General features: G+C 41.9%; 1 protein-coding gene and 1 long non-coding RNA gene across 5 annotated transcripts in view; one reads left to right on the top strand and one right to left on the bottom strand.

Moving 5' to 3' along the window:
* Positions 1–25,085, bottom strand: part of LOC140911392 (uncharacterized) — a 53,808-nt gene that overhangs the window by 12,896 nt on the left and 15,827 nt on the right. The window contains exons 3-4 of the long non-coding RNA XR_012158933.2: positions 8,486–8,689; positions 6,101–6,171 (exon numbers count right to left, since the gene is read on the bottom strand). This is a non-coding gene — a long non-coding RNA (uncharacterized LOC140911392). The remainder of the gene's footprint in view (positions 1–6,100; positions 6,172–8,485; positions 8,690–25,085) is intronic.
* The window catches only part of BDP1 (BDP1 general transcription factor IIIB subunit), a 71,520-nt gene that overhangs the window by 43,252 nt on the left and 3,183 nt on the right, over positions 1–25,085 (top strand). For 3 of the 4 annotated variants that reach the window (XM_073344316.2, XM_073344315.2, XM_073344317.2), the window contains exons 27-41: positions 440–657; positions 1,333–1,714; positions 3,183–3,308; positions 3,636–3,672; positions 5,477–5,560; positions 7,438–7,666; positions 8,759–8,922; positions 11,175–11,298; positions 12,774–12,960; positions 14,967–15,027; positions 16,590–16,788; positions 18,590–18,806; positions 19,706–19,748; positions 21,423–21,705; positions 23,581–23,827. In XM_073344316.2, the coding sequence (XP_073200417.2) occupies positions 440–657; positions 1,333–1,714; positions 3,183–3,308; positions 3,636–3,672; positions 5,477–5,560; positions 7,438–7,666; positions 8,759–8,922; positions 11,175–11,298; positions 12,774–12,960; positions 14,967–15,027; positions 16,590–16,788; positions 18,590–18,806; positions 19,706–19,748; positions 21,423–21,705; positions 23,581–23,827 (2,601 nt within the window). Of the gene's footprint in view, positions 1–439; positions 658–1,332; positions 1,715–3,182; positions 3,309–3,635; positions 3,673–5,476; positions 5,561–7,437; positions 7,667–8,758; positions 8,923–11,174; positions 11,299–12,773; positions 12,961–14,966; positions 15,028–16,589; positions 16,789–18,589; positions 18,807–19,705; positions 19,749–21,422; positions 21,706–23,580; positions 23,828–25,085 lie in introns of those variants that run through there. The other variant, XM_073344318.2, reaches the window with a different exon arrangement.

The raw sequence follows: 25,085 nt of genomic DNA, 5'->3' as shown, positions 1-25,085 counted from the left end.
GAGTGCTCCCATCACTTACTGTAGGGATATCTCTGCTCTGGGCAAACTTTCTAGTATGTCTGAATGAGGAAAGGTTTTTAAAAAACAAACAAAGAAAAAACCTAGGCATGTTTAGTCTTCAGAAAAGAAGACTGAGGGGGAACCTGATAAGTCTTCAGATATGTTAAGTGCTGTAATAAAGAGGACTGTGATCATTTGTTCTCCATGCCACTGAACATAAGACCAAAAGTAATGGACTTAATCTGCAGCAAGGGAGATTTCCGTTAGATATTAGGAGAAACTTTCTAACTATCAGGGTATTCCGAATAGTAACTAGGCTTCCAAGGGAATCCCAATCAGTGTTTAGAGATAACAGAAAACTCTTAATACAATTAGTATAGCATTGTCCACTGTCAAATATAAACTTACTTTGGCCATCATTGTCTTCATGTCTGTTTAGCACACATCTCGTAACTTAGTGGAAGTTGCATCCTCCTCAGAGGATTCACAGAAAAAAGAGTCTGCAAACAGTATTGAGGCAGTGCCTCCTAAAAGGAGCAGGCAGTCCTGTAAATTCCAGTCTCCAGAGAGATTGTCGGAGAGTGAAAGTCAAATAGAACAAGAGGAAGATTCTCAGCCTCTTTATGCTCAGGAGAAGACCTCAAACAAACTGATAAGGTGAAGTAACTAAGGGTTTAATGATACTAGTCCAACTAAGATCCCATAGTTAAGTGTCTCACTTTTTCTGTCTGACCACTCTTCTGATGTGGGGGAGGGGAAGGGGGGTGGGTGGGCATGCGCACTCATACTTATTCCCCAGATGTTTTTTAATGGCTGGAATACTCATCTTAAAACTCTTGACCTCTTTAGCCACCCACTGTAGTTGTCTTTCTCCTGCAAAGTCAGTGTGGAGACTAGGCTTTTTCTTGACTATGCTGCCTGCTGAAGGGTTCACAGATTGTAAAATACACATGCGCGCGCACACGCTCTTGATTCTCCACAATAAAAAGGAAACAATCCCCTCCTCGCTATTGCCATAAATGACCAGGTCCTTTAAATTTCACTGCACAGCACAGTTTTCCAGAATTTCCGCCTGAAGTTAAAAGATAAGGAAACTAATTATATCCACAATACAATATCAGTACTTTGAACATTCACAAAGGAATGGGGAATGCTGACCAAGGGAAGTACTGATTTTTATTTTTCCCAGTGTATGATTGTAATTATCATGTCACAACAGTGGTCATAATCCCAATTACCATGCGAGTTCACTGCGACTGTAATATTAATTCCTTTTTATGTTTAATATTGCTACTTTACTAAAAAGTTAATTTCTTTTTTATATCCATTTAGAAGGCAGTCTAGAAGGTCATCCGAACAGGGAGGCCTGCCAAAACGTGTATCTGAGCTAAGAACTTCTGCCTCTGAATGTGAAGTTGATCGCTTTGAAAAGGGAAAACCACGTCAAAAGACTAAACCAAATATCACCAAAGGCAAAGGCTTGAAAACTGCCCACAGCAAGAGATCTGGGAAAGAACATGGGAGTTCAAAGGTAACCTTGGTGACCCTCCGGGCTTCTCAGGAGGAGGATGAAGATGATGCAGATGAATTTGAGCTGGATGATGAAGATGAATGTTTTTCACCAGAAGAAGTAAACAAGGCTCCAGTGTTTGTTCCTGTAGGTCTTCGATCTCCAAAACCTGTTCCTGTCCAGATTGAGGAAACCATGGAAGAGGTATGACATGTTGACTTGTTTTGTAGAGGTCTGGTGTATTGGAGTGTAGTATTTCCTTTTGCCACCAGCTTTTCTCTCACTTGCTTTCACCTGCGTTGTAGTAACAATAGCAGTTTATTTTACAAACATGTTGTGGGTGTGCAGGGTTTCTGTTTTGTTTGGTTGACGAGTGGAGTGGCGTTAATATTTGTGGCATGTGTTCTTGGTTCTGGACAAGATGCACAGGCTGCTCAGGGAACGTAGCCTAAAGCCCAGTCCTGCAATGAGTGTTGTGTGGGAGGCTCTGTTTCATTCAGTGGGGTTCTGTGTGAGCACAGGAATCCACCTTTGCAGAGTACATTGCAAGCTTGAGGCCTAAGACAGAATGAATGCAAACATTTCAATTTCATGTTTGAGTGTCCGAATCAGAGAAACCTGTGTTCTTCTGCTTGCTCTCTCAGGAAGCATATCTGACCATAACAATGTCCAAAACGATTGGCAGCTGTGGTGGAAACATGACTGACTGGGAGAAGGAGCTGGGGTCAAGTCTGGGAGTGGCTGGGCAAGGAACCTGGGACAAGGAGCAAGGGAGCAAGACTGAAAACTGAGCAAAGAGACTAGGATGAGGAGCCAGGGGAGGGGGAGAAACAGGACTGAGATAAGGACAGAATGGAGGGGACAAACTAGAAGGTGTCAATGAGGGAGTGGGCCAGAAAGTTCCATGATCACAGGAACACGCTTCCCTCTAGAATCTAGAATGGAACCAAAATGATTCCTGAGTCTCAACATTCTTCGACTGTCAGTAAGTAAATGTGAAACCCAGTGGCAAAGTGTCTCTCTGTGTCATCCCCCTCTAGTGGTTAGTCCACAGAGGATGACCACTTACTATTGCTACCAGTTACTCTTAGCTCAAGTGGCAGAGAGCTATGATATGGCTCTAAAGGTTCCAACCCAGCTCATGACCCATGTGAGTGTCAATGGTTCCACATGATAGAATTTGTTTTCTGATTGTTTTTCTTTTTTTTTTTTTTAAAGACTAGAAAAAATATGTGGTCGTGTAATTAAAGATGATTATGGTGAACTTACTTAAGGGGCCCGAGTTCAGACTGCACAGGCAACTTTAATTCTAGCATTTTCTAATTTTGGGTGCTTCACTTTGCAACCTTAACATTCTTTTAACAGTTTTTTTTTTTGAGTGCAATACATACATTAATATGTATAATGTCATGAGACAAGAATGTTATAGTCAGATATGTTTCTTGAGAGACCAAACAGAAGAACACAGGTTGCTCTGATTCTGACGCTCAAAGATGAAATTGAAATGTTTGCATCCATTCTGTCTTAGGCCTCGAGCTACTAATTTTAATATTTGGTTTAGAAAAAAATAGTTTTACGTGATGTGCATATACAGCCATTTTCTTATGTGTTCCTGCAAGTTTTAGACCACTTTCCATTTTTGAATAAATAGGAATAACTTTGATTTTTGCAGCTTGAAATATCTGTGAATGTCCCAGATGTGCCCTGCATTACTACTGCTGAATATCTGTCTCATGATTTAAATGTGGTTGTCCAGCCTGTGATGCAGAGAGATGAAAATCTGAATGCCTCACAAATCGTAAGCATTCCTTTTTTAGTACTATGCTTATGGTTATGTAGTATGTTTAATTTTTATAGTATTAAACATCAGAGAAAATGTAAAATAGTAATAGTATGGCATAGTATAGTGTAATAGATGGGCATGGCATGTGCAGGAAGTGTGCAGATTTTCTTCAGATGGCTTTGTCAGTCCAGTGTTGATGCTGTACAACCCCATTCAATCAGAGCGGATTGCTCATGCTGAACTTTGCAGTAGAGAATTGGCCATTGGGCTTAAGTTGAAATCCCTTAATTTTATTTGGGATTTTGGCTGTATTTGACAGATCATTTATCTCTTTTCTTCAAGGAAGTGACTACACATGAAAATCCAGAGACCGACACAGGTAAATACAAGAGACACTTATTTATGAGTGGCCCTCTATCTTGACATCAAGCCAGCCAACCCTGAGTTGATGAGGTCCCATACGTAGTTTTGGAGGAGCTGTGCTAACTGACTACTTCTTCAGTGAGGTCCATCAGACAGACCAAGAGTTATAAGTCTGTTGGCTTAGGTCCAGATTGTGGCTGTCCTGTGTCTCCTCACTCCCATGCACTGGTTTCCCATACTGTGGGTAGTTGTGCTATGGGAAAATCAGCCTTTGCAGGGGCTTGCAACATGCCTGAAAGGTGCGGGAATAGATAAATCCATGGCTCTGGTACCAACCACCATTCCCATCCCTCTCGCAGACTTGCTAGCCAGCACATGCTATGGGGGAAACAGGGAAACATCATGACTGAGTCAGAAATTGCTTCCTGGTCTGCTCCCAGGGCAGTAAAAAAATTTTTCCCCATACATGGGGCTCATTACAAAAAGCCCCAATTGATCCATTGGTTTTTAGAATTGAATTTGAAACTTTGCTAAGAGATGGCTTTGTTTAAAGGTAAATAACATTTTCAGTGAAGAGGCAAAACCCTATTGGAGTTTATGGGCTTATTTCAGTGTGATGACTTTGGAACACAGAAATGTTGTATCCTATGTTACTAAGTAGTGGAAGATGAAAGGAGGAGATACCTGTCATCCAGTGGATAGGACACAGGAATGAGTCACGAGACCTGGGTCTAAACCGACCTGGATCTAGACCAGAGGTGCGCAAACTACGGATGTGGCCTGTGGGACCGTTCTGCCCAGACCCTGAGCCCCTGGCCCTCCCCCCGCTGTCCCCCCGCCCCCACAGCCTCAGCTTCCCGTGCCGCCAGCACTCTGAGCAGTATGGTAAGGGAATGGGGAGTGGGGGGGTTGGATAAGGGGCAGGGGGTCCTGGGGGCAGTCAGGGGATAGGGAGCAGGGGGCGGTTTGATAGGCCTGGGAGTCCCGGGGGGGGCTGTCAGGGGGCGGGGGTGTGGATAGATGTCAGGGCAGTCAGGGGACAGGGAGCAGGGGGTTGGATGGGGCTGGGGTCCGGGGGGGTGATTAGGGGTGGGGGTGTGGATGGGGGCGGGGCAGTCAGGGTACAGTGAGCCAGGGGGAGGTTGGATGGGGTGGAGGTTTGGGGGAGGGTCAGGGGATGGGGAACAGGGGAGGTTGGATAGGCCTGGGAGTCCCGGGGGACCTGTCTGGGGGGCGGGGGTGTGGATAGTGGTCAGGGGACAGGGAGCAGGGGAGGTTGGATGGGGGTGGGGTCCTGGGGGATGGTTAGGGGCGATGGTTCTGGTAGGGGGTGGTGAGGGGACAAGGATCTGGGGGGGTTGGATGGGTTGGGAGTTCTGAGGGGGGCGGTAAGTGGGAGGGGGTGGATAGGGGGCAGGGGCCAAGCTGTTTGGGGAGACAGAGCCTTCCCTACCCGGCCCTCTGTACAGTTTCGCAATGCCGATGTGGCCCTCAAAACTTTGCCTACCCCTGGTCTAGACCCAAATGTCTGTGTGACTTGAGCAAATTGCTTCCTCTGTCCATGTTTCCCCCTCTATAAAATGGGAATACTGCTGCTTACTCAATGTTTGTAGAACATCTTTAGTTTAATGGATGACCATCACTATGTGTGTTAATGATTGCTACTAATATCTGGAATCCCCAAGAGGAAACAAATTGAAAAAATATTTTTTTTCAAGTTAGCAGAGACGGTAATATCTGCTTTTTTAATCATGTTTTAGTTAAACTTCTAACGAAATGACTGTGCTTGTGATTTTACATGTATGTGAACAATTTTGCAGGGATTAGTGATGGAAGTACTGAAGCTGCCATGACATTACTTGCAATGGGAGATCCAATGTTTCAGTTAAAAATAAGCACTCAAGGTATGATCTATTTATCTGCCAAACCCTTCCATATGGGTTCATTTGTGCGTTGGGGTTTGAAAGGTTGAGGTCATAATGACCCTTCCTTCATATCCTCTCACTATAGCAGCAGGTGTGGATTCTTCCTTTGTGTTCAGTATGAAAGAGAGGAGGATGGATTGGGCCATGATTCACTGTCTAGTGAGGTAAAGTGGTCCAGCCCCTAGCCAAAATACTGCCAACTCCACTACATGTTTGCTAGAGGTGCATAGAGCTCTTTTTCAGCAAAACACTGATATGTAAGATGGAATACATGCCCTGATCAACTCATTTCATACCGGCAGTATGACTCTTGTACGTAATGGGCATTCAGCACCTTTTCTCTCTACTGTCCTCTGTTTGTACCACTAAGAAGGATTTTGCAGGTGTGTATGTGGATATTTTCACTACTATGTACTACAGTTACTTCAAATTCAGGCTAATAAAGTACTCATGCCACCACACACTCAGATGAATCATGTTATGATTAAAATTTAAGTCTAGGTCATTCTTTTGTCTTACCTTTTCTGAGATAGATCCAGAACTTGTCCTCAGGTTTGGTCTCTTGCTTTGAGTTAGCAGCATTAGCAATACTGCAGAGAAGGAGTTGGGGAACAGAAAAAACAATTTTTTTTTTTTTTTAAAGAAGCCAATATAGATGGCACAACCACTGCCACCCATATTGAAAGAACTGTTGCAGCACTACGTAACTGGCACAGGAAGCAAGGGGAGAGGAAGTAAATTAATTTTCACTTCAGCCTTCAGCTCTTCATAGAGGTTCAATTGGCTCTTAAAGCTTTAGGAAAGGAGTTGCTGAATTCTTACGGTTCTTAACTGATCTTTCAATGGATAAAATGTATTAGTTCTTTCTTTGATAGGACACTCAGGTTGTTCACCAAAGTGTTTTTGTTAATTTTTAAGACAAAATTGTATAAAAACAAATGGCAATTCAAAGGCTGAAGATTTGGTATCCTCATCCAGTCTCTTTTGGGAGATGAAACTTGATCTAGTAAAAGCATTTAATGACAGGATTTTTTTTTTTAAAAAATATTAAACTAGTACTAAGATTATTTTCATTATCCCTAAATCCCCAAAACGTGGTTATGTTCAGTAGTGTGATTGTTGCAGCTGAGACATAAATATCAAGTCACTCTATACCCTGGAGAGCTTATACTCTAGAAAATAAACATGGAAAGACAGGATATGCTAGAGGAGATCCAGAAAAAGCATTAGACCCCTAAATTTTTCTATTGTGATTCTTTTTGTGTAGGTCTTACAGAGACTGTTGTCTCATGAGTCAGACCATTGGAGAAGAGCCAGGTTTATGTGGTCCATAGTAGTCCATCTGTTTCGTCTTACTTCTTTAACCAGAAAAATTGTTTTCCATTCTGTTTAGCTATACTGTTAAATCATTAGAGTCCTGTGGCACCGTATAGACTAACAGACGTATTGAAGCAAAGCTTTTGTGGGTGAATACCCACTTCATCGGATGCATTCGACGAAGTGGGTATTCACCCACGAAAGCTTATGCTCCAATACATCTGTTAGTCTATAAGGTGCCACAGGACTCTTTGCCGCTTTTACAGATCAAGACTAACCCGGCTACCCCTCTGATACTTGTTAAATCATCGTTTATTAACCTGGCATTAGGTTGACTTTTAACATATGTAGAGGTAATCCCTGCACTCTAATGAACAAAAAATCTAGTCGTCAAGATGTGTTTTTACCCAGGATTTGAATTTGTATCTCTGTAGAATGCAGTTATTCAGAATGAAGCCTATAGTTGATCTACCTGTAAATAGCTTCATGTGGAGACATAAACTTGCATCTTTTTAATTATGGCTTTATTTTTAAACAAGGAAGGACACAGGTGTTTCCTGATCAAGATGAATTGCACATGGCTGATGGCCTCATAAACCAGCCTAATACAGAGCAAAATGTGGCCCCAAGTAATCAGTCACTTTCTTCACCTACTAATAATGAACTGGTTCCCTCAGAGGATGGAAACAAAGTCATTCTACCGGACCACAGTTCTGGAAAAGAAGCAAGTGTACACATTTTTTTTAAGGAAGATGCTGCACCCACCAGGTTAATTTCACTGTTTTTCTTTAATCTCCCCCCCCCCCCCGCATCCCCCGCAGTGATCTGTTCTCTGACAGGGCTCCCCTTTAAGGCTTCTGCCACCATACTCTTAGGCTAACAAGTAGTCTTGTTTTTAGCTATCATGGCTCATAGGTTATGTAGTTCCACTCCATATTGATGCCTGTCCTTTTTTCTTCCCTTTTAAATAGGGACTTTATGTTTAGGTTAAAATAGGAGTGATGGAAATGTACAACTTCCTGAATACCCATTTTAAAATAAGGATATGCTTGAAAAAATTAATTTTAAAACTTGCCTCACATAGCTGGCCACTATTTTATCTGGCCTTTTTTTCTGAAGACCTTGCGTCACTGGTCAGACAAAAGCCAGTGGTTTGAATTTCATTGCTTCCTGTCACTTGTCATGCAGCTTAAAGGCTTTCAGGCGGCCACTGTACATATATAACTACTAGCAACAAAGGAACTGCTTGAACTTCTTCCACAGCTAGAGCATGTGGCTCTGCCCTGATTTCTGTTGTGGAATATTGTTAAAAGATGAACTTCAAGTTAATGAAGTAACTCAGAAGAACTTGGTTTCAAGATGCAATTGGTTATCATGTCAACTTGTTTAGAAAGTTGTTGAAAATCCTGACAGTGCTAATGTATAACTTCACCTGCTTGTTTTAACCCCAATTAAGCCCCCCAACCATTCAAAATTAGATGACCTACTTCTACTTTAATGTTAAATTTAATCAAAATATTACATTTTTTTAAAAAGATTTCAGTTGCAGAGAAAAAATTCTGAGTTACCTAGCTACTGTAAACTTACCTGTTCTGGTCCTTGTTGGTCACTATGATTAAAGCTGTACTCAGGCTCCAGTCACTCAGAGTTCTCCCAGTTCAACTGGTCTTTCTGCTTCTCTTCTTCCTGCCAGCCTGCCCATTTTTCTGCTAACTCCATCACTACTCTTGTTCATCGGCCCAGCTGCCTCCCCTTACGGCCCTCATTACTGGTATTAATTTCTTCTTGACACTGAATTCAAACACATTAAAGAAAGGAAAGTTTTAATTACATTTATGGTATTTTTCTGTTTCTTTGTAGTGATCACCCTGTGCCCAAAGCGAATAGTACATCAAGGTTTGCAAGATGCAGACTTCCTAAGCCTAAACCAAATCTTAGCAGAGTACTGGGAACAAATAGGAATGTTCATCAGAAATCTCTTCGGCCAAATACAGATGTGGAGCAATTCAAGCAAGTTCAAAGTGGTGAGCTTTTCCTTTATTTCCAAGCTTTAGAAAATGGGAGCCTACGGTTAGACTCCTAAATATGGAATTAGGAGTAGATCTGGGTGAATAACCTTTCTTGATAGGCTGGCAGCTCTGCAAAATTGGATACAAAAATTGTGGGGCAAATCAAATCCAAAACGTTTCAGTGAATCAAAAATTAGTTTGGGTTCTAATGAAACAACGTATTTACAGGTATCTTTAAAAGGTGAGGAGGCAGCGGCCTTGTAACTTTTACCCCAGTGGTTAGGGCATTCACCTGGGAGAGAGAGGACCTGAATTTAAATCCAGCTTCAGAGCTGGGATTTGAATCTGAGTCTCTCCCATCCCAAGAGAGGTCCCTTAACCACAAAGCTGTAGGGTATTCTGGGGTGGATTTGTCTCCATCTCTTCCTTTGAAGCTGTTCCATGTTGTAAAAACTACCTTAATAGCCATTGGGTCAGACAGAGTGGGTAAGAATAACTCTGTCGCCTGATGATTAGAGCACTGATATGGGAGACATAGGTTTGGGTCCATGCTCTGAATCAGGAACTTGAACCCAGGTCTCTCTTCATCCAGGTGAGTGCCAGAACCATCGAGCTAAAAGTTAGAAGGTGGCTTTCTCCTCCTTCAGTCATTTTGTGACTCTAGGCCAAATTTTTATTTCTGGATAAAACTATTTGGCACATTCATGGCAAATTTGCAAATTGTTTCAGATCAATTGAAACCGCATTTTTAAACTATTTGTCTGAAATATTTTGCCCAACTCTACTTAAGAGCCTACCTTTTTAGGTGTCTTTTTTTCTGAAAATCTTGGCCATAAAACTAAAACAAATTGAAAACTCAGCTTCCTGTTCATGTCTACAGGCATGCATCAACATTTCAACAGCAGAGTATCCAACTATTAAATTCCATACCTGTCTCCTGTTCTTGTATCTCTTCTTTAAGTGTAACCATATTTGTCTTTGCAGTATTTTTTTTTTTTTTTAAATAGTCCCATAAGCAGTGGTGAGCTGGAGCCGGTTTGCACCGGTTCGCTAGAACCAGTAGTTAAATTTAGAAGCCCTTTTAGAACTAGTTGTTCCGCGAGGGACAACTGGTTCTAAAAGGGCTTCTAAATTTAACCGGCCAAAAGTGGCGCCTTAGGCACCGACTCCACGGGTGCTCCAGCCCTGGAGCACCCAAGGGGAAAATTTGGTGGGCGCAGAGCACCCAGCGGCAGCTCCCCACCCCACACCCGGCCCTAGCTCGCCTCCGCCTCCTCCCCTGAATGTGCTGCCCTGCTCTGCTTCTCCGTCCCCCACCCCAGGCTTCCCGCGAATCAGCTGTTCGCGTGGGAAGCCAGGGCAGGCTGAGAAGCAAGCAGCGGCTTCCTGCTCAGGCCCAGGGAGGCAGAGGGCGAGGAGGGCTGCCTGTGCCGCAGCAGGTAGCTGGGGGCGGGGAGGGTGGGCGCAGGGGAACCACTCCCCGCCCCAGCTCACCTCTGCCACCCTCGGCCTGAGTGTGAAGCTGCGGTCTGCTTCTCAGCCCACCCTGGCTTCCTGCCAAACAGCTGATTCGCGGGAAGGGGGAGGGGTGTGTGCAGAGAAGCAGAGCAGGGTGATCCATTCAGGGGAGGAGGCGGAGTGGAGGTGAGCTGGGGCCGGGCGCGAGGTGGGGAGCTGCCGGTGGGTGCTCTGCACCCACCAGTTTTCCCCGTGGGTGCTCCAGCCCCGGAGCACCCAGGGAGTCGGTGCCTAAGGCGCCACATTCGATGTGATCAGTGGGGGAGCAGCCGCTCCCCCCCGCCCTAGCTATGCTCCCCCACCCCTAGGAGCCAGAGGGACCTGCCTGATGCTTCCTGGGAGCTGCCTCAGGTAAGCACCTCCGGGACTCCCCACCTCGCCCCCTGGCAGGTGCCTCTGGCTCTTAGGGGTGGGGTGGGCACCCACTTTGGTGGCCTACGAGACCCTCCTGCCCGGTTCTGGGGGCAGTTGGGGACAGAGGAGGGGGGTGGATGGGGCAGAGGTCCTGGGGGGGATGTCAAGGAACGTGGGGGGGTTGGATGGGGCTGGAGTTCCAGGGGGCGGGTGTGAGCAACGACCTCCTCTTGGGGTGAGGAGGGAACCCATTGTTAAGATTTTGGCATCTCATCACTGCCCATAAGCTAATGCATGTATGGTAGTGTAAGGCATTCAAACAGTAAGTCGTCTTGCTGTTGGTTGCAAAATATTACAATAGCGAACGTCATTTAATTTAATTTTTAAAATCTTAGAGGGGAAAGCTCTAAGAGAGACCATAGAAGAGCAGGAAGTGGAACTAGAATGGAAGATCAGACCAGCTGAGAACAGTTCTGCAGGTCTGCAGAATTTTGGATCTGGAAGCACAGACCTTGCCGAGTAAGTAAAGTGAACAGATATGAAAAAATCCTTTATTCATATGCTAATTGGTGTGTCTCTTAAATGTTTTGGACTAAAATTTCAAAAAGTACATTTCAAATGGATGCATAAAACTGAGATCTATATCTATCTCATAGAGATATAGATATACACATTTAAATTGCGGGAAACTGACAATGGTGTCTGCAGTTGTTTTGGATGCACGACTTAGTTCCACAGTGTGGCAGGGATTTTTGTTTGTTTGTTTGTTTAAGGCCTTTATGTACTGAATATCCTTTATGTAAGGCTAATGGAATCAAAACTTTTATTTGTATGTTTGGCAGAGTAGCCACTATTGAGTCCCAGGAACTGAGAAAGCAACTAGGTCCATTTTTCTGATGGATACTTTGGATGAAATTTATGGAGGTCTTGGTACACCTGTGGGCTGTTTGACTGTGCTTGCAGCTAATGTCTGACTTTGGATGCCTTTTGAGACTGAGCTAGGAGAGGTTTGTCAAATAAGGCATTCACCAAAAGTACTTACCCTTAGGAGATTTCTGTGGGGATTTTTAATATTTTTCCTTAATAGAGGAATGTATTTATGGTATAAAGCAGAGGTGGGCAAACTACAGCCCGCGGGCCACATCCAGCCTGCGGGACTGTCCTGCCCGGCCCCTGAGCTCTCAGTCAGGGAGGCTAGTCCTTGGCCCCTCCCCTGCTGTCCCCCCTCCCCTGCAGCCTCAGCGCGCTGTGCCGCCAGGGCTCTGGCCCACTGCTTCTGCCAGACAGGGTGGTGGCGTGGCTGCAAGCTCCTGCCGCTCTGAGCGGCATGGTAAGAGGGGTTGGATAAGGTTCAGGGGATCCCGGGGGGCTGTCAGGGGACAGGGGTGGATGGGGCGGAGGTTTGGGGGGGCGCGGTCAGGGGAGCAGTGGGGTTGGATAGGAGGTGGGGTCCCAGGGGGTGTTTAGGGGCAGGAGTGTGGATAGTGGTTGGGGCAGTCAGGGGACAGGGAGCGGGGGGGGGTTGGATGGGGAGTTCTGGGGGGAGTCGGGGGCAGGGGTGTGGATAGGGGTCGGGGCAGTCAGGGGACTGGGAGCAGGGGGCTTGGATAGGGGGTGGGGTCCCAGGAAGGGGCAATCAAGGGACAAGGAGCAGGGGGGTTAGATGGGTCGGAGGTTCTGAGGGGGGCAGTCAGGGGGCGGGAAGTGGGAGGGGGCAGATAGGGGGCGGGGTCTAGGCTGTTTGGGGAGGCACAGCCTTCCCTACCCGGCCCTCCATAAAGTTTCACAACCTCAATGAGGCCCTTGGGCCAAAAAGTTTGCCCACCCCTGGTATAAAGTGTTTTTTGTATGATTTTGTTTTACTTTTTGCATAAAGGAAATATTTCAGCATACAGTAGCCATAACAGCCTTGTGGACTGCCTGATTTAGCCCATGTCACAGTATATGTTACATACTGTTTAATTGGTTTCAAATTAACTGTATACATTTTTCAGAACAGAAAACAAGACAAGAGAGAGTTGGGAAGCTTCAGTGGAGTTAAAATCTCCTATAATAGCTCCAAAAGCAGAGATTTTCCTACCTGGGCTAGAGAATGATCCTAATCAAAGTTCTACTGGTGTCCTTCCGGAAGATAAGCCTGGTACTGTTATGCACAGCTTGCCTGAAGTTCAGTTGACGCAGGTAAAAAGAACTTGTATTTTTTTAAAACATTTGATGCATTAGAAATGCCTGTTTTTGTAAGAAGCTGTAAAAAGAGAAGTTATTTGGAGGAACTATAAAAAAGGCAATAACATTATTGTTTTTTAAAGTTTTCATCCATTCTGGGTAACTAAGTGAAATTTAATGGCCTGTGGTATTCAGGAGGTCAGTTCAGATCAGGGGTCTCAAACATGCGGCCCGCCAGGCCCCGCCCCCCCAGCATTTACTTAGAGTGGCTCCGGCCTGGTGTGTGCTGGGGCAGGGCAGGCTCCCTCCCTCCCTGCCTGCCTGCGTGCCCTGCCCCCACGCCGCTCTGGGAAGTGGCCAGGACCTGGGGAACAGGGGGCACAAGGGTCTGTGTGTTGCCCTGGCCGCTCCTCCAGGTACCTCCCCTGAAGTAACGGTTCCCTGTTCCTGGCCAATGGGAGTTGCGGGGGGGTGGGGTTGGAATGGGGGGGGCAGGGAAGGGGTGGGAAGAGGCGGGGCAGGGACAGGGCCTCACTGAAGGGGTAGAGTGGGGGCGGGGCAGCGGGGAGGGGGGTGGTCAGTGATGCGGCCCTCGGGCAATGTACTAGTCCTCATGTGGCCCTCGTGGTCATTTGAGTTTGCGACCCCTGGTTTAGATTAACTAATGGTCCCTTCTGGCCTAAAAAATCCATGACTCCTAAATCATTTTTTCCTGATTGGATAATTTAGCCCTGAACTACCATACCATTTGCATGCACCCATAGATATGTCCACACAAATATCCCAAATTGTGCTCCCCTTTTGAGGTATGCGTGCTTAAGTTGTGCACATTTGATTCTTTAGCCTTAAATTGTACTTTTAGTTTTGCCAAAATGCTATTATGATCAGACTTGCATTTCTATACCTACCTTCTCTCACTTTATTCAAAATTATTATTGGCCTTTTTCTGGCAAGATTTTAGATTGACAAGTTGGGTGAGGTAATATCTTTTATAGGACCAACTTCTGTTGGAGAGGGAGACAAACTTTCAAGCTTACACAGAGCTTTTCTTCAGGTCAGCTTGTCTTTTTCACCAACAGAAGTTGGTCCAATAAAAGAGATCCCCTCCCCCATCTTGTCTCTCTAATATCCTGGGACCAACATGGCTACAACAACACTGCATACAAGATTTTAGATTGAACTTTCATGCTATTAATTGGCTAACAATTAAACAAACAAACTGAATGAAAAAACCCAAACCCTCCTAGTTATTCTTAGTTTCTTAAACCTTTGACTTGGTTATTGAATATACAGTACTTCAATCTAATGGAGGGCATTTTAGAGTTCCAATAAATTGCCAAGCTCTTTACTTCCTTTTTGATGCTAGCAGGGCTTCAAGATCACAGCTCTTTTGTTTTGCCCTTTGCCAGTTGGTTCAGAGCTCAACTGACTCTATCCAAGCCGAACCGAGTGCAGGACTAAATATGCCCTGACAACACTCCTCCCCCAACAAGAGCGCTATAAAATACTATTTTTTAGCCACATAATCTGACATGAAACTGAAGGGGAAGAAAGAATGACTAAGCTCAATGTTTTTCTCCAAGCTCCAGAGTGTTTCCGTAATAGGTAGGGGAATTGATGCTCTTTGCACTGCTGAGCAATCCATTATATGAGTCAGCTTTGCAGGGTTGTGCTGTAGGAAAAGTAAACTTTTTTTTTTTCACAAACCATTTCTAGAGGGAATGAAGATAAAGTACGTATAAGCAGAACGCACAATAATGCTTATAGTTAAATACCCAAGTGTTCCCAGTCCCCATCATCTTTATATCCTTCCATCCTAAATACTTAGCGTAGTTTGAGGAAGGGGGGGGGGGAATCAACAAAATCTGGGTAGGGTGTGGTTAAATTACTCTCCTTTTGTTACTCTTAACACTTGATAAGTGTTTACAAAACAAAAGTCAATAATTCTTCATAAAACTTTTTCTGTTTTCTAGAGTTGTTTGCCAGGCTTGTTAATATTTCTTTTGAAATACTTTTTCTAGACTGAAGCAGTTACACAGGAGTTTCAACAGCAATACATAACCAGCACAAAAGAAACTTCAGGTACACTACATTAATGGCCTAAAATAGCAAAGCAATACTTGCTAGCCCAGCTAGGTGTAATATTACATCACTGTGTCTCAGAACTGCTTTTCATAATTTTAGTGTGTGTGTAAGTAAAAATAAAATGAAAACAAAATTAGTATGATAGAAGTACTTGTGCAAAGATGGATCAAGAAATGAAGAACTTTCTATGTTAACATTGATGTAACTGACCTTCTATAATTTGATATTAAAGTAGCTTGTGTTAGTGATATGCAGATAATTGATTTTTCGCTATTGTATATTTAAATTCATGCCACAAGTCACTGAAGAGACTTAAGTTTTGAAGCATTTTTAGATGTTGCCTCTGTAAGCTTACACATTTGAATGCAGAAGAAGATATTAAGTGGATAGAACAAACTAAGATGAATAAAAACAAAATTCAGCACCAATACCGTTTGAATAAGAAGAAAAAACCTCTGAATTAGGAATCTTAGACACTTACTTTAAAGGAATTCGTCTCACTGCTAACTAAGCTTGTAATTTACACTTTCAAAATGAAGGCATATGTGACTCCAGGCTCCTTATCCCATTGTGCCTTGTTATTGCAGAGATCTTGCAACAGTGAATCATCTTTCAAAACAAATGAACTGAGATAAAGAAGCAAAGTGAATTAAGAGTGGAGTAGTACTTTTAAATCAACAAAAATCAAGGGATTTCTGCATTATATTAGAGTTTTAGTTTTTTTTGTATAATTTAGATTTAACTTTAATTTTCAATCTCTTTCTTCAAAGCCATTCTTCACAAACTTTGTTCGGGGCACTCTAAATTTAGTGATAGCATGCTGTGTGTAGTATATTTAATGTAATAGCTTGTTACTCTGTAGTTCAACGTGAAGAGCTAATTGGACAATGCTGATGTCTGCTAGATTTGGAAACTGATTCCTTGTCTTTAATTGCCTTCTTGTTAAATTCATCCTAACAGGTGGCAATTGGCTGCTATCTATCTGTTAATGTTTGATTCTTGGAAAAATCTTAAGGACTTGTCGAATGTTAGGATTGATGCCCAATCCTACTGTAGCAATGTACCATCACAGGTTGTCTGTGGGACTAGAAGCTGGGACTACTGCCAAAATAACAGGCCTCTGCTGCTGTCACTAAAGGAGTAATTGTTAGCTACTGGTGGTGGTATTAGGTTCTTATCTTTGTGGATAATGGATGACTTGACTGATTTAATTAGCGTTGCACAAGCTTATAGAGCGTCTGCTTATTATTGTGCTCATCTTTCTGAGTGAAGAGTACTGGCTGGGGCTCACCTCAGACACAAAACGCAGCTCTCAATCAGCTATAAGGATCACTGTGGAGTGATGCTAGGTTCCTCCCGTCTCTCCCTGAAGAGGCCAAGCATGTTTCCACAGTACTCCCAGCCTTTTCTGGCTTGAGCAACAAAATGTGAAAACCTAACTGCAGTTGTGGAGAAGGGCAGGATACAACACACAACTGCTAGAGTTTAAATAGTACACTTTAAATAGTAAGGTTTAATTCTCTCTCTCTCTCTCTCTTGTTTCCAACACCTTTTGGTAGTGAATGGAAATGGTAATGAATATCCAGAGGAGGTGGCGGAACAGACATTTATTTTAACATTGGTGGAAATTCCAGCTGACTCGAGAGAGTATCATGACCCATCTATGTCACTAGATCAAGCTTTGGAACCATTGCTGCCAGCCCCCATACTTCTCACTCCAGTGAATACAGGCTTAGCTAATGTGATGGGAGAGCAGAGGTAAATGATCAATATACTACAAGATAAATTTGCATTTATTTCTGAGCCTCTCAGGCTAACTTATTGGAGCCTCTAAAGTTAAATACACTCACTAAAAGAAGAAATGCAGGAGAAACCACTACATGGCTCATTTATCAGCCTCACTAAAACAAATGAAAGGTGATCGTGATTCTCTGAGCAATAAATCAGTTATGTAAATCTGCTAAATTTTGATTTGTTAAATATTTTGGTCATGTGCCAGCAGCACCATAGTCAGTGGGACACTTGCAAAGCCTAGTTCTATATTGACTTGAATATTTCTGGTGAAAAGTAATGGAAATTATAAATCTGAGCACCTTTATATTTTCTAAAGTATTTTGGATTCCATAGCTAAATCACTTTTTCCAGATTTTTAAGGTCTCACCTTTTTTGGAACACTTCGGTGAAAATGACAGAACATAAGAATTCTTTGTTTTAATTTTTTCATTCTGTTGATTAGTAATACTTTTCTTGAATAAAGACAGACAAAATTATTTAACTGATGTCAAACGAAGCTTACAGCACTACAGGAAAACAACAAAGGGTTTGAGTATGACAGTGCATATTTTCACATCACAGTTGTTGAAATAGGTCTCACATTTCCATGAAATATTGCAACAAAATGTACACATAGTAAGTTACAACAATATACTGTAAGTTAAGAGGAAGGGAAATCTTCCTAAGAATAACATAGTAATATGCTTTTAAAACTTTGACATGCTTTCTTAATGTATAGTTCTATTCCCATGTCACAGCATGTGTGAAACAGAGCTCCTAGGCACTGAATTGGCTCTGTAAGCTCAGCTGTTAAGCCTGCTCCTTTCTCTGTTGAAGATCCTCCCCTTCAAGAAGGAGCCTCAGCCATACAGCTCTGGAGCTCCTGCATCAGAGAATTACTGCCTGTTGGGCGCCTGATGATGATAGGCAATGATACTGAGGGCTAGTAATGGAATATGTCTCTCAAGACCACCTGTATTCTTGTAGGTTCACCCTGCTCCCTTAATCACCTTCTGTGGCAGGCCAATTTTGTCCTGGTTGTTCCACAGGACTATCATCCTCCCCCAAGGGTGTGCCGTGGAAATCTAAGAGAGACGAGACTGCAAGTATAAATACCCTGAGCATCTAGAATACTGTAACCATTACAGTAAAATGCAGTTAAAGTAATGCATGGATTGATTTATGTTCTCATGGAAATGGAGTTTAATTATTTGACAATTGTTTACATGATTATAGTAGATTAGAAGACATAGCTATAATTGACAGGAAGAACGCCCTTGGTGGTCAGGGATAGTACAGCAAAATGCAAATCTCAAAATACATGTTTTATTAAAAACATAGTTGTTCTTTTTTACAATTCACTGGAGCAAACACATCTTCTAGTATGCGATATCATGCATACAAGTCACCTACTAACTCATAGTTGTGTTCGTACATGGAACACTTAACTTGCATATTAAGGAAAATGTAAATGAAATGCACAGTTCAAGCAGAAAATGAAACAAAATGTTAAAAGAACAAAACCTTTAAAAAGACTGACAGAGGGTGTCATGAGAATTCCTAGTTCCTCGTGGTTTTTAAAAAAACAAAACCTTGCAAGGCTTATCTAAATGATAAAAACCTAAAAGTGTTTGAAGCGGTACATGTTGTAGATAAGAATATAAGCAAAGATTTGTGTCTTAATCATCTTATAACTTTGCTGTATACACTGCAAATTTGATTTTTAATTTATTTTAAGATAGTAACTTTTCACAGTGGTAACTTTGACACGTATTTATAATTACAGCATTGGATCACTGACGACTCCAGTTGATAAAGCTGCTACCTCTTTAGATACCTGTACAGGAACAGAAGGACTGCAGAGAGCATCAATAGAGTCATTTACTAATTTGGATCAGACATCTTGCAAAAGGTGTGCTATTGATCTTGAAAAAAGTGACACTCCTCCTGCCAAGCGAACTCCATCTACCTCAGCAGATGATAATCTTGCAAATACTTACAAGGTCAGATACTAATTCAGGAAATACCTTTTTATGCATACTATGAGAGTATTAACTGACTTCAAAATAGTACTGTATTAACTAGGTTAATTACCTAATTTGAAATTTTTCCACGAAGCTTTTAAGCAGCAAAATGGAAGCTGTAAGTTGCTTTTTGTTTCAAACAGTAGGAATGCTAAATATTCTTTAGGCTCTAGTTTCTGTGTTCACTTTGTTGGGTATACTTATGGGCCCCGTTTTCCATTGTACTTTTTACTTGATATGCTTTGTATTCTTCTTAATTGTTTCTGTGCGTTCACCCACTTTAATTTTTTTTGATGGTGCAGTTGCAGCAGGGGAAGCTTCAGGCATATGCTGGTCACGTGGCTGTCTTGTTTCAGGGAAGGGTGCATCATGATTCTTGGAGGAAATTCATTACAGGAAAAAGCTATGTGACCTATGTGGCTAGAAATATCCCCATCCCTCTTTACTGGGGCGCTAGCTGCAAAGGGAAACTGGACGAATTTCCCATACTGTGGGGTGACCAATTTATTTGGAGTGACTTACATGTATTTTTGCTATTGAGTACAATATGTTTTGAGGTGTGGGGAACTCTACACTATGATTTCAACAACTCCAGTGGGAACCTTGAGAATTCCCCCAGCTTCCTTGCTTTTATGCTCTCTGAACTTGAGGCCCCTGTCATGGCTATCTGGTAATACCCTGAAAGCCTGCTTTTCAATCAGCACTAGGGGTCACAAGTGACAAAGGTCCCATCACATTCCTGAGAGTTGAAGACCTTTTCCTTCCTGTTGTTTGTCCCCAGCTGATTTAAGATCTGTAAATGTATAATCTTATTACTGTACTAACTTTTATTGTGCTTCTTTGAAAAAGAGAAATTGACTTTTAAATGTTTAATATAGGAGTCTTCAGTTAAATCAACACATGCTCCAAGGAAAATGGCTGGTAGGTGAATTTTTGAGATTTAATGTATGTGGAGTCACTTGTAAATGGTAGCTAACATTAATTGCCGTTTTGCTAACTAATCCTACCAGCGGCAATGTATTCATAAGGGGAAAATTGTCTTCTATTCACTTTAATTGCCAATTACCTGCATTGGGATTAGGTGTCTGGCAAAATTTTATATATTCATGTTAAAATTCCACTGGCTTCAAAAACATTACTATATTTGGAGCCTTAAATGAGATGATTTTCATGAATTTTAAGAGCGGCCTCTTATTTGTGCATTTCTAAAAGTAAGATCTATTTATTTATTTATTTTATTTTATGGTTGGTGGGTTTAAAAAAGGAAAAAAAAAAGCAACCCCAAAAAATTAACAAGCAAAAGATACCTCAGATATATAGAAGTGACTCCCCGTTCAAGGTACTTTTTAGAACTTGTGCATAAAGGCCACAGGAAAGATCTCAAATACAGAGCCGAAAGGAATTTTTTGTTAATTAGCTGATACGTTTCCACCTGTTTGGAATGGAGCAGTTAACCGATGATTTGTATTATGCCAAACTACCTTTTTGTGCATTTACAATTCTAACCAGATCAGCAGAGGTCTTGTCTTAGCTGCTATGAAGTCCCAGCAGAGCGAATGTGAAATGTTAGTGGGACCTCATAATATAGTGGAGATGCTTTATTTTTAATATCGCTGTAATTGAATAAAGAATCTGGATAATACAGGGCTTGATCTGAAGCTCCTTAAAGTCAATGGAAAGACTTATAATGACTTCTGTGGGCTTTGAATCAGGTCTACAGCTTGCATGCATGTCAGGAATGATAGTCTCCCTCTCTACAATTTACAACAGTGGTTTTATTTTTGGTCACCTTGTTACTAAAAATATGTGAACATGTTGGAAGGAGTTCCAAGAAGATCAACCAAAAAAAAAGAATAGGGGACTGGAGGGTCTGACATATGAGGAAAGACTAAAGAAACCAGATATGTGTAGTTTCTTAGTTAAAAGGCTTAACTGAAAGAAGGATTAGCCTACAAATATTTGAAGGATGGAAACATCGGAGGCATAATATTTGAGCTAATGTAAAAAGAAGGGATGTAATTGTAAAAGAAGTGGAATGAAATTGAGGGAAAAAATAGTAGATTGAATATCAGAAATTTCCTGACAGTGAGATCTGTTTAGCACTTTGCACTTGTATAGGGGATTTCAGAGTATTACTTTTAAGTTGTGCAATAGTCTCCCAAAAAAAATTATGGAAGCCCCTATTTGGAAAAATTCAGAATGGGGCCAAGCCCTAGAAAGTATAATAGAGGAGAGCATTCTGCCTTAGCAGAAGGTAGGTTGCATGACCTAATTGATCTTTTCCAATTCTAATGTCTGTGTGATCTGGTAAGGTTTTCAGGTCCAAAAATACAACCTATTTAAAAAAAATTAATAGTATCTTTTGAGAAACTTAGCTTGCTTGCGTTTATTTAAAAAACAAACAAAAACAAAAATAACACTAGTGTCAGTTGTAATGCCCCAAAACACTACGTCTTTTAATATCATCGCCACCACCACAGTGGTTTGGACCATGATGTAGAATACTAATATTATAAAAATATTAAGAGTATAAGTTCAGTCAATAAGAAATGTACATTTCCCATTTATGCTTAATATTAATTTTTTCCCTTAAAGGGAGAATTTCTGAGAAATTGAAAACTTCAAAGAAGAAAAAACTACCTACCTCTATATTTGTATCTAAAACTGCAGAAAGTGGGCAATCTGAATCCTTTCAGAATTTAGGAACTGTACCAGTTGAGGAATCGGCATGCAAGTGTTCAGATGAGCTGGTGTCTGGAATGGACCGTGAGGGAAAAGAAGCAGCAAATGAGCAAGAAAGTTCTATGGATATTTGTGAATCTGGACATTCGGGACATGTTGGAAGCACAGCTGCCCTTTCAAAGAGCCCGATGCTAAGGTATTTCTAGGAACACTGGTTCTCAGCCTTTTCATACTGAATACCCCTTTCTTATCAGGACTTGCACACGGTGATCCTTCTACTTAGCATCGTGGTAAGAGCAGGATAGACATAATCCCAGGTTAAAAACCCATACACTAGAACATTGTCCTTCCTTTTCTTCAGCAAAAAACTAGAAAGGATCAGCTTTGGAATTTGAAATACTCTAACCATGGAATGGTAACGGCATAGTTAACAGAAAAGGAGTACTTGTGGCACCTTAGACTGTATAAAAACATCCTCACTGCATTTTCCACTTTTATGCATAAGATGAAGTGAGCTGTAGCTCACGAAAGCTTATGCTCAAATAAATTGGTTAGTCTCTAAGGTGCCACAAGTACTCCTTTTCTTTTTGCGAATACAGACTAACACGGCTGCTACTCTGAAACCTTAGAGACTAACCAATTTATCTGAGCATAAGCTTTCGTGAGCTACGGTGATCCATGCTGTCCCATGCTTTTCTGGCAATGTGCCTCAGTGAACAGATAGCTCATGCCTATTAAGTATTTGGCTTTTCTATTTACACAGCCGCCTTTTGTGATGTAGACTCTGTTCACTAGCATCTGGACTTGGGAAAACCAGATTGGTAGCTTTAATAAACCATTTCTTTTAATTGCCCCGTCCTGTGCTGTAGTATACTGTATAAACATATCGTGTCTTTGAACTTTTCAGTTAAGTAGTAGCAATTAATACACTCAGTGTGCTCATTCTTTAGAGCTGTATTAAGACATGTCACTGCCCTACAGAGTTTACAGTCTAGACAACAAACAGAAGATGCAACATTACTCTTTTATTCCTTCTAATGTTCCTTTTAATATTTTTTTATTTACCTTTCCCTTGTATTTTAGTTCTATTCCTCTAAGCATCACTTATTTACTCATCATTTTACTTTTCCTACAGTCATAGGTTTTTTGTAACCCTCTACTTTTCCCTGTCCTAGTAGCATTTACCATAGCCTATTGGCCCCTGATGATTTTGCCCCTCCTCTCATATCATTGTGGTGTGTGGGGTTTAGTTGTTGCTTATTTGTATTCCAGTGTCAACCACAATATGTAGGTGCTGCCCATGCATAGAAAAAGACAGTCCCTGCCTTCAAGATTACAATCTAAAAAGTGACTCTGGGCTTTTGCCCAAACTTTTGTTCCTCAGTTAACATTAAGTAACCGTTCACTGTGATTGGCTGTACTGATGTTGGTAGAGTGAAGATCTGGTGCTGTTCCTGCTCCAAGGAGTGTCTTCCTTCTGTATTCTGGGACGCTTTCTAGGTTGCCCTTGGGAAAGGTGGGATTCCTCCCTCATGTGGTACATTAGAGGAGGCCTGTGGAAATGACACATGAAGGGATTCTCTCCTCTTTTGTGAGCTAGAAGTTGGCTGGTCTCCTCTACAGCTGTTCCTGTTGCTAGGAGTATCTTCTGCCTAAAGATCTGGGAGCTTATGTTGGCCACTCTTGAGTAGTGAATGGTGGGCTCCCCAGCTCCCACACTGTGGTGGCATGGAGGCTGTTAAAGGCTTTTACAGCTCTACAAGGAGCTTTCTCAGCTCTGTACTGCTTAAATAATCTGGCAAAAAATGTTATTTTTCCAATTCAGAGAATAAAAAACAAAACGTAAAAAACCACCAAACGCAACAAATCCTGGGGTTGATTTAACCTATTCCAAATTATTTATTTTAGAATGTTTTAATCATCTTCATATAATTTAGAAGTGTTTGCTACTAGATTGTAAGTCAAACTCTCATTAAATACAAACAATATTTCTACTCCATTTTCATTAAGCAAGATGACAATATTATATAAACCTTGAAACTTTATTGTTAATTTTTGTTGTTTTGAACAGGGCTGGCCGAAGACCTCTGGGATTTTTATCTTTAATTTGTAAATCAAGTATCTCTGAACCTGGAGAGGGTGCTAAAGGGAATGGACAGAGACTCCAAAAACCTCTCATAGCTTCCTCAAAGCAAAGTCTGAAAAGACCTACTCCATCCGCTGAGAACAATACAGACACTCAAGAGTCCTGTTCCCTTCCCTCTACAAGCCTGTTGACGTCCGCTGAATGTGAGAATAGAGGCACTGCTGCAGTTCAGGTACATACAGTTACCTCTGAACATCATGTCTGTATGAAATGTAAAGCACTACTAGGAGACAACCATTTGTGTGTGTGCAAAGTGATCACTGTGACATTCTTTTATAGATTTGTGGACTCTTTGCTTATCTGTATGCCATGAAGCTGAACAAAAGGACTATGTTGAATAATAGGAAAAACAAACCACAGTTACGTCAACTTTTTTTAAATGTTGGAGAGTCTCTTAGAACAATGCTCCAATAACAACAGCAAAGGCATCTTAAAATTTGGAATTAATGTTTCATTTTATATGATATTTTATTTCTCCCGGTTTCTGCCTACACTTCTGTCTTAAATCAGGAACCTGAGGTCACTGCTTTGAGCACATCAGGTGGAGAGCAGACCCAGGGAGCTGACCACATATGTCTCTGAAAATTCACCATTTGCCACTTTACCCAAAGGAGCCAGCTGTGTAGTGTTATACGTGCTGCAAAGTGTAGGGGGGAGCCATAACTGAACAGTTAAAAATGCAGCTGCTTGATTACATCCCATCTCATTTGTACTGTTTATTTCCTCTCCCTAAGGAGGAGATTGTGTTTTGTTGATATGAAATCTCCCCAGATTCTCTGTTCTGATCTCTTGAGGTCACATTACATTTTCCACATTAAGCAAAACTGAAACAGGACGTGTATCCTAAAATAAGTGTCTGTTATTCTGGTGCAAGTCTGTGTGCAAAGATTTAAGTGCTTTACAAACACTTTGAATATCTAAAACACAAAATAAGGATAATTGTTTGCAACCCCCATTAAATCCCTAATAAATTGCTCCCAAAGGTGGTTTTAGAGGTTTGCCGTAATCACTTGTCCTGCCAACGTTTCCCATTAACTTGAATGTCCTTCCTGACAAAACTCCTTAGGCTTTTATTTGGAAATGCTAAATCCCTCGAAGTCCACTCAGCTTTCATTACTTGACACTATGTTGTGCTTGTTTCCAAGAGACCATATCTGATTGCGTCTTGCTGCAGCAGCTTGACGACTCTGTTTTGGGGGTTATGTCATCTCACGTTTTGTGAGAGGTATGTCTGCTACATGTCTGCCTCTGACTTGTGTATGTCTATGAAATTTGCAAAGCAGCCACATCGTCTTCTCTGTACAAGTTTACCTACTTGAGATCAAGTTTACTTGCTTGAGATCAAATTTCCATTATTACCTTAGCAGAAATATCACGTGAACCTGTCCTGTGTGACTTTGTAGTTCTGTGCTCAGGGCACCCACTCAAGA

The sequence above is a fragment of the Lepidochelys kempii genome, chromosome 5 (assembly GCF_965140285.1).
Source record: "Lepidochelys kempii isolate rLepKem1 chromosome 5, rLepKem1.hap1, whole genome shotgun sequence".
Taxonomy (NCBI): Eukaryota; Metazoa; Chordata; order Testudines; family Cheloniidae; genus Lepidochelys; species Lepidochelys kempii.
Note: the sequence above shows the minus strand (reverse complement) of the source record. Positions and strands in the feature narration are given on the sequence as shown.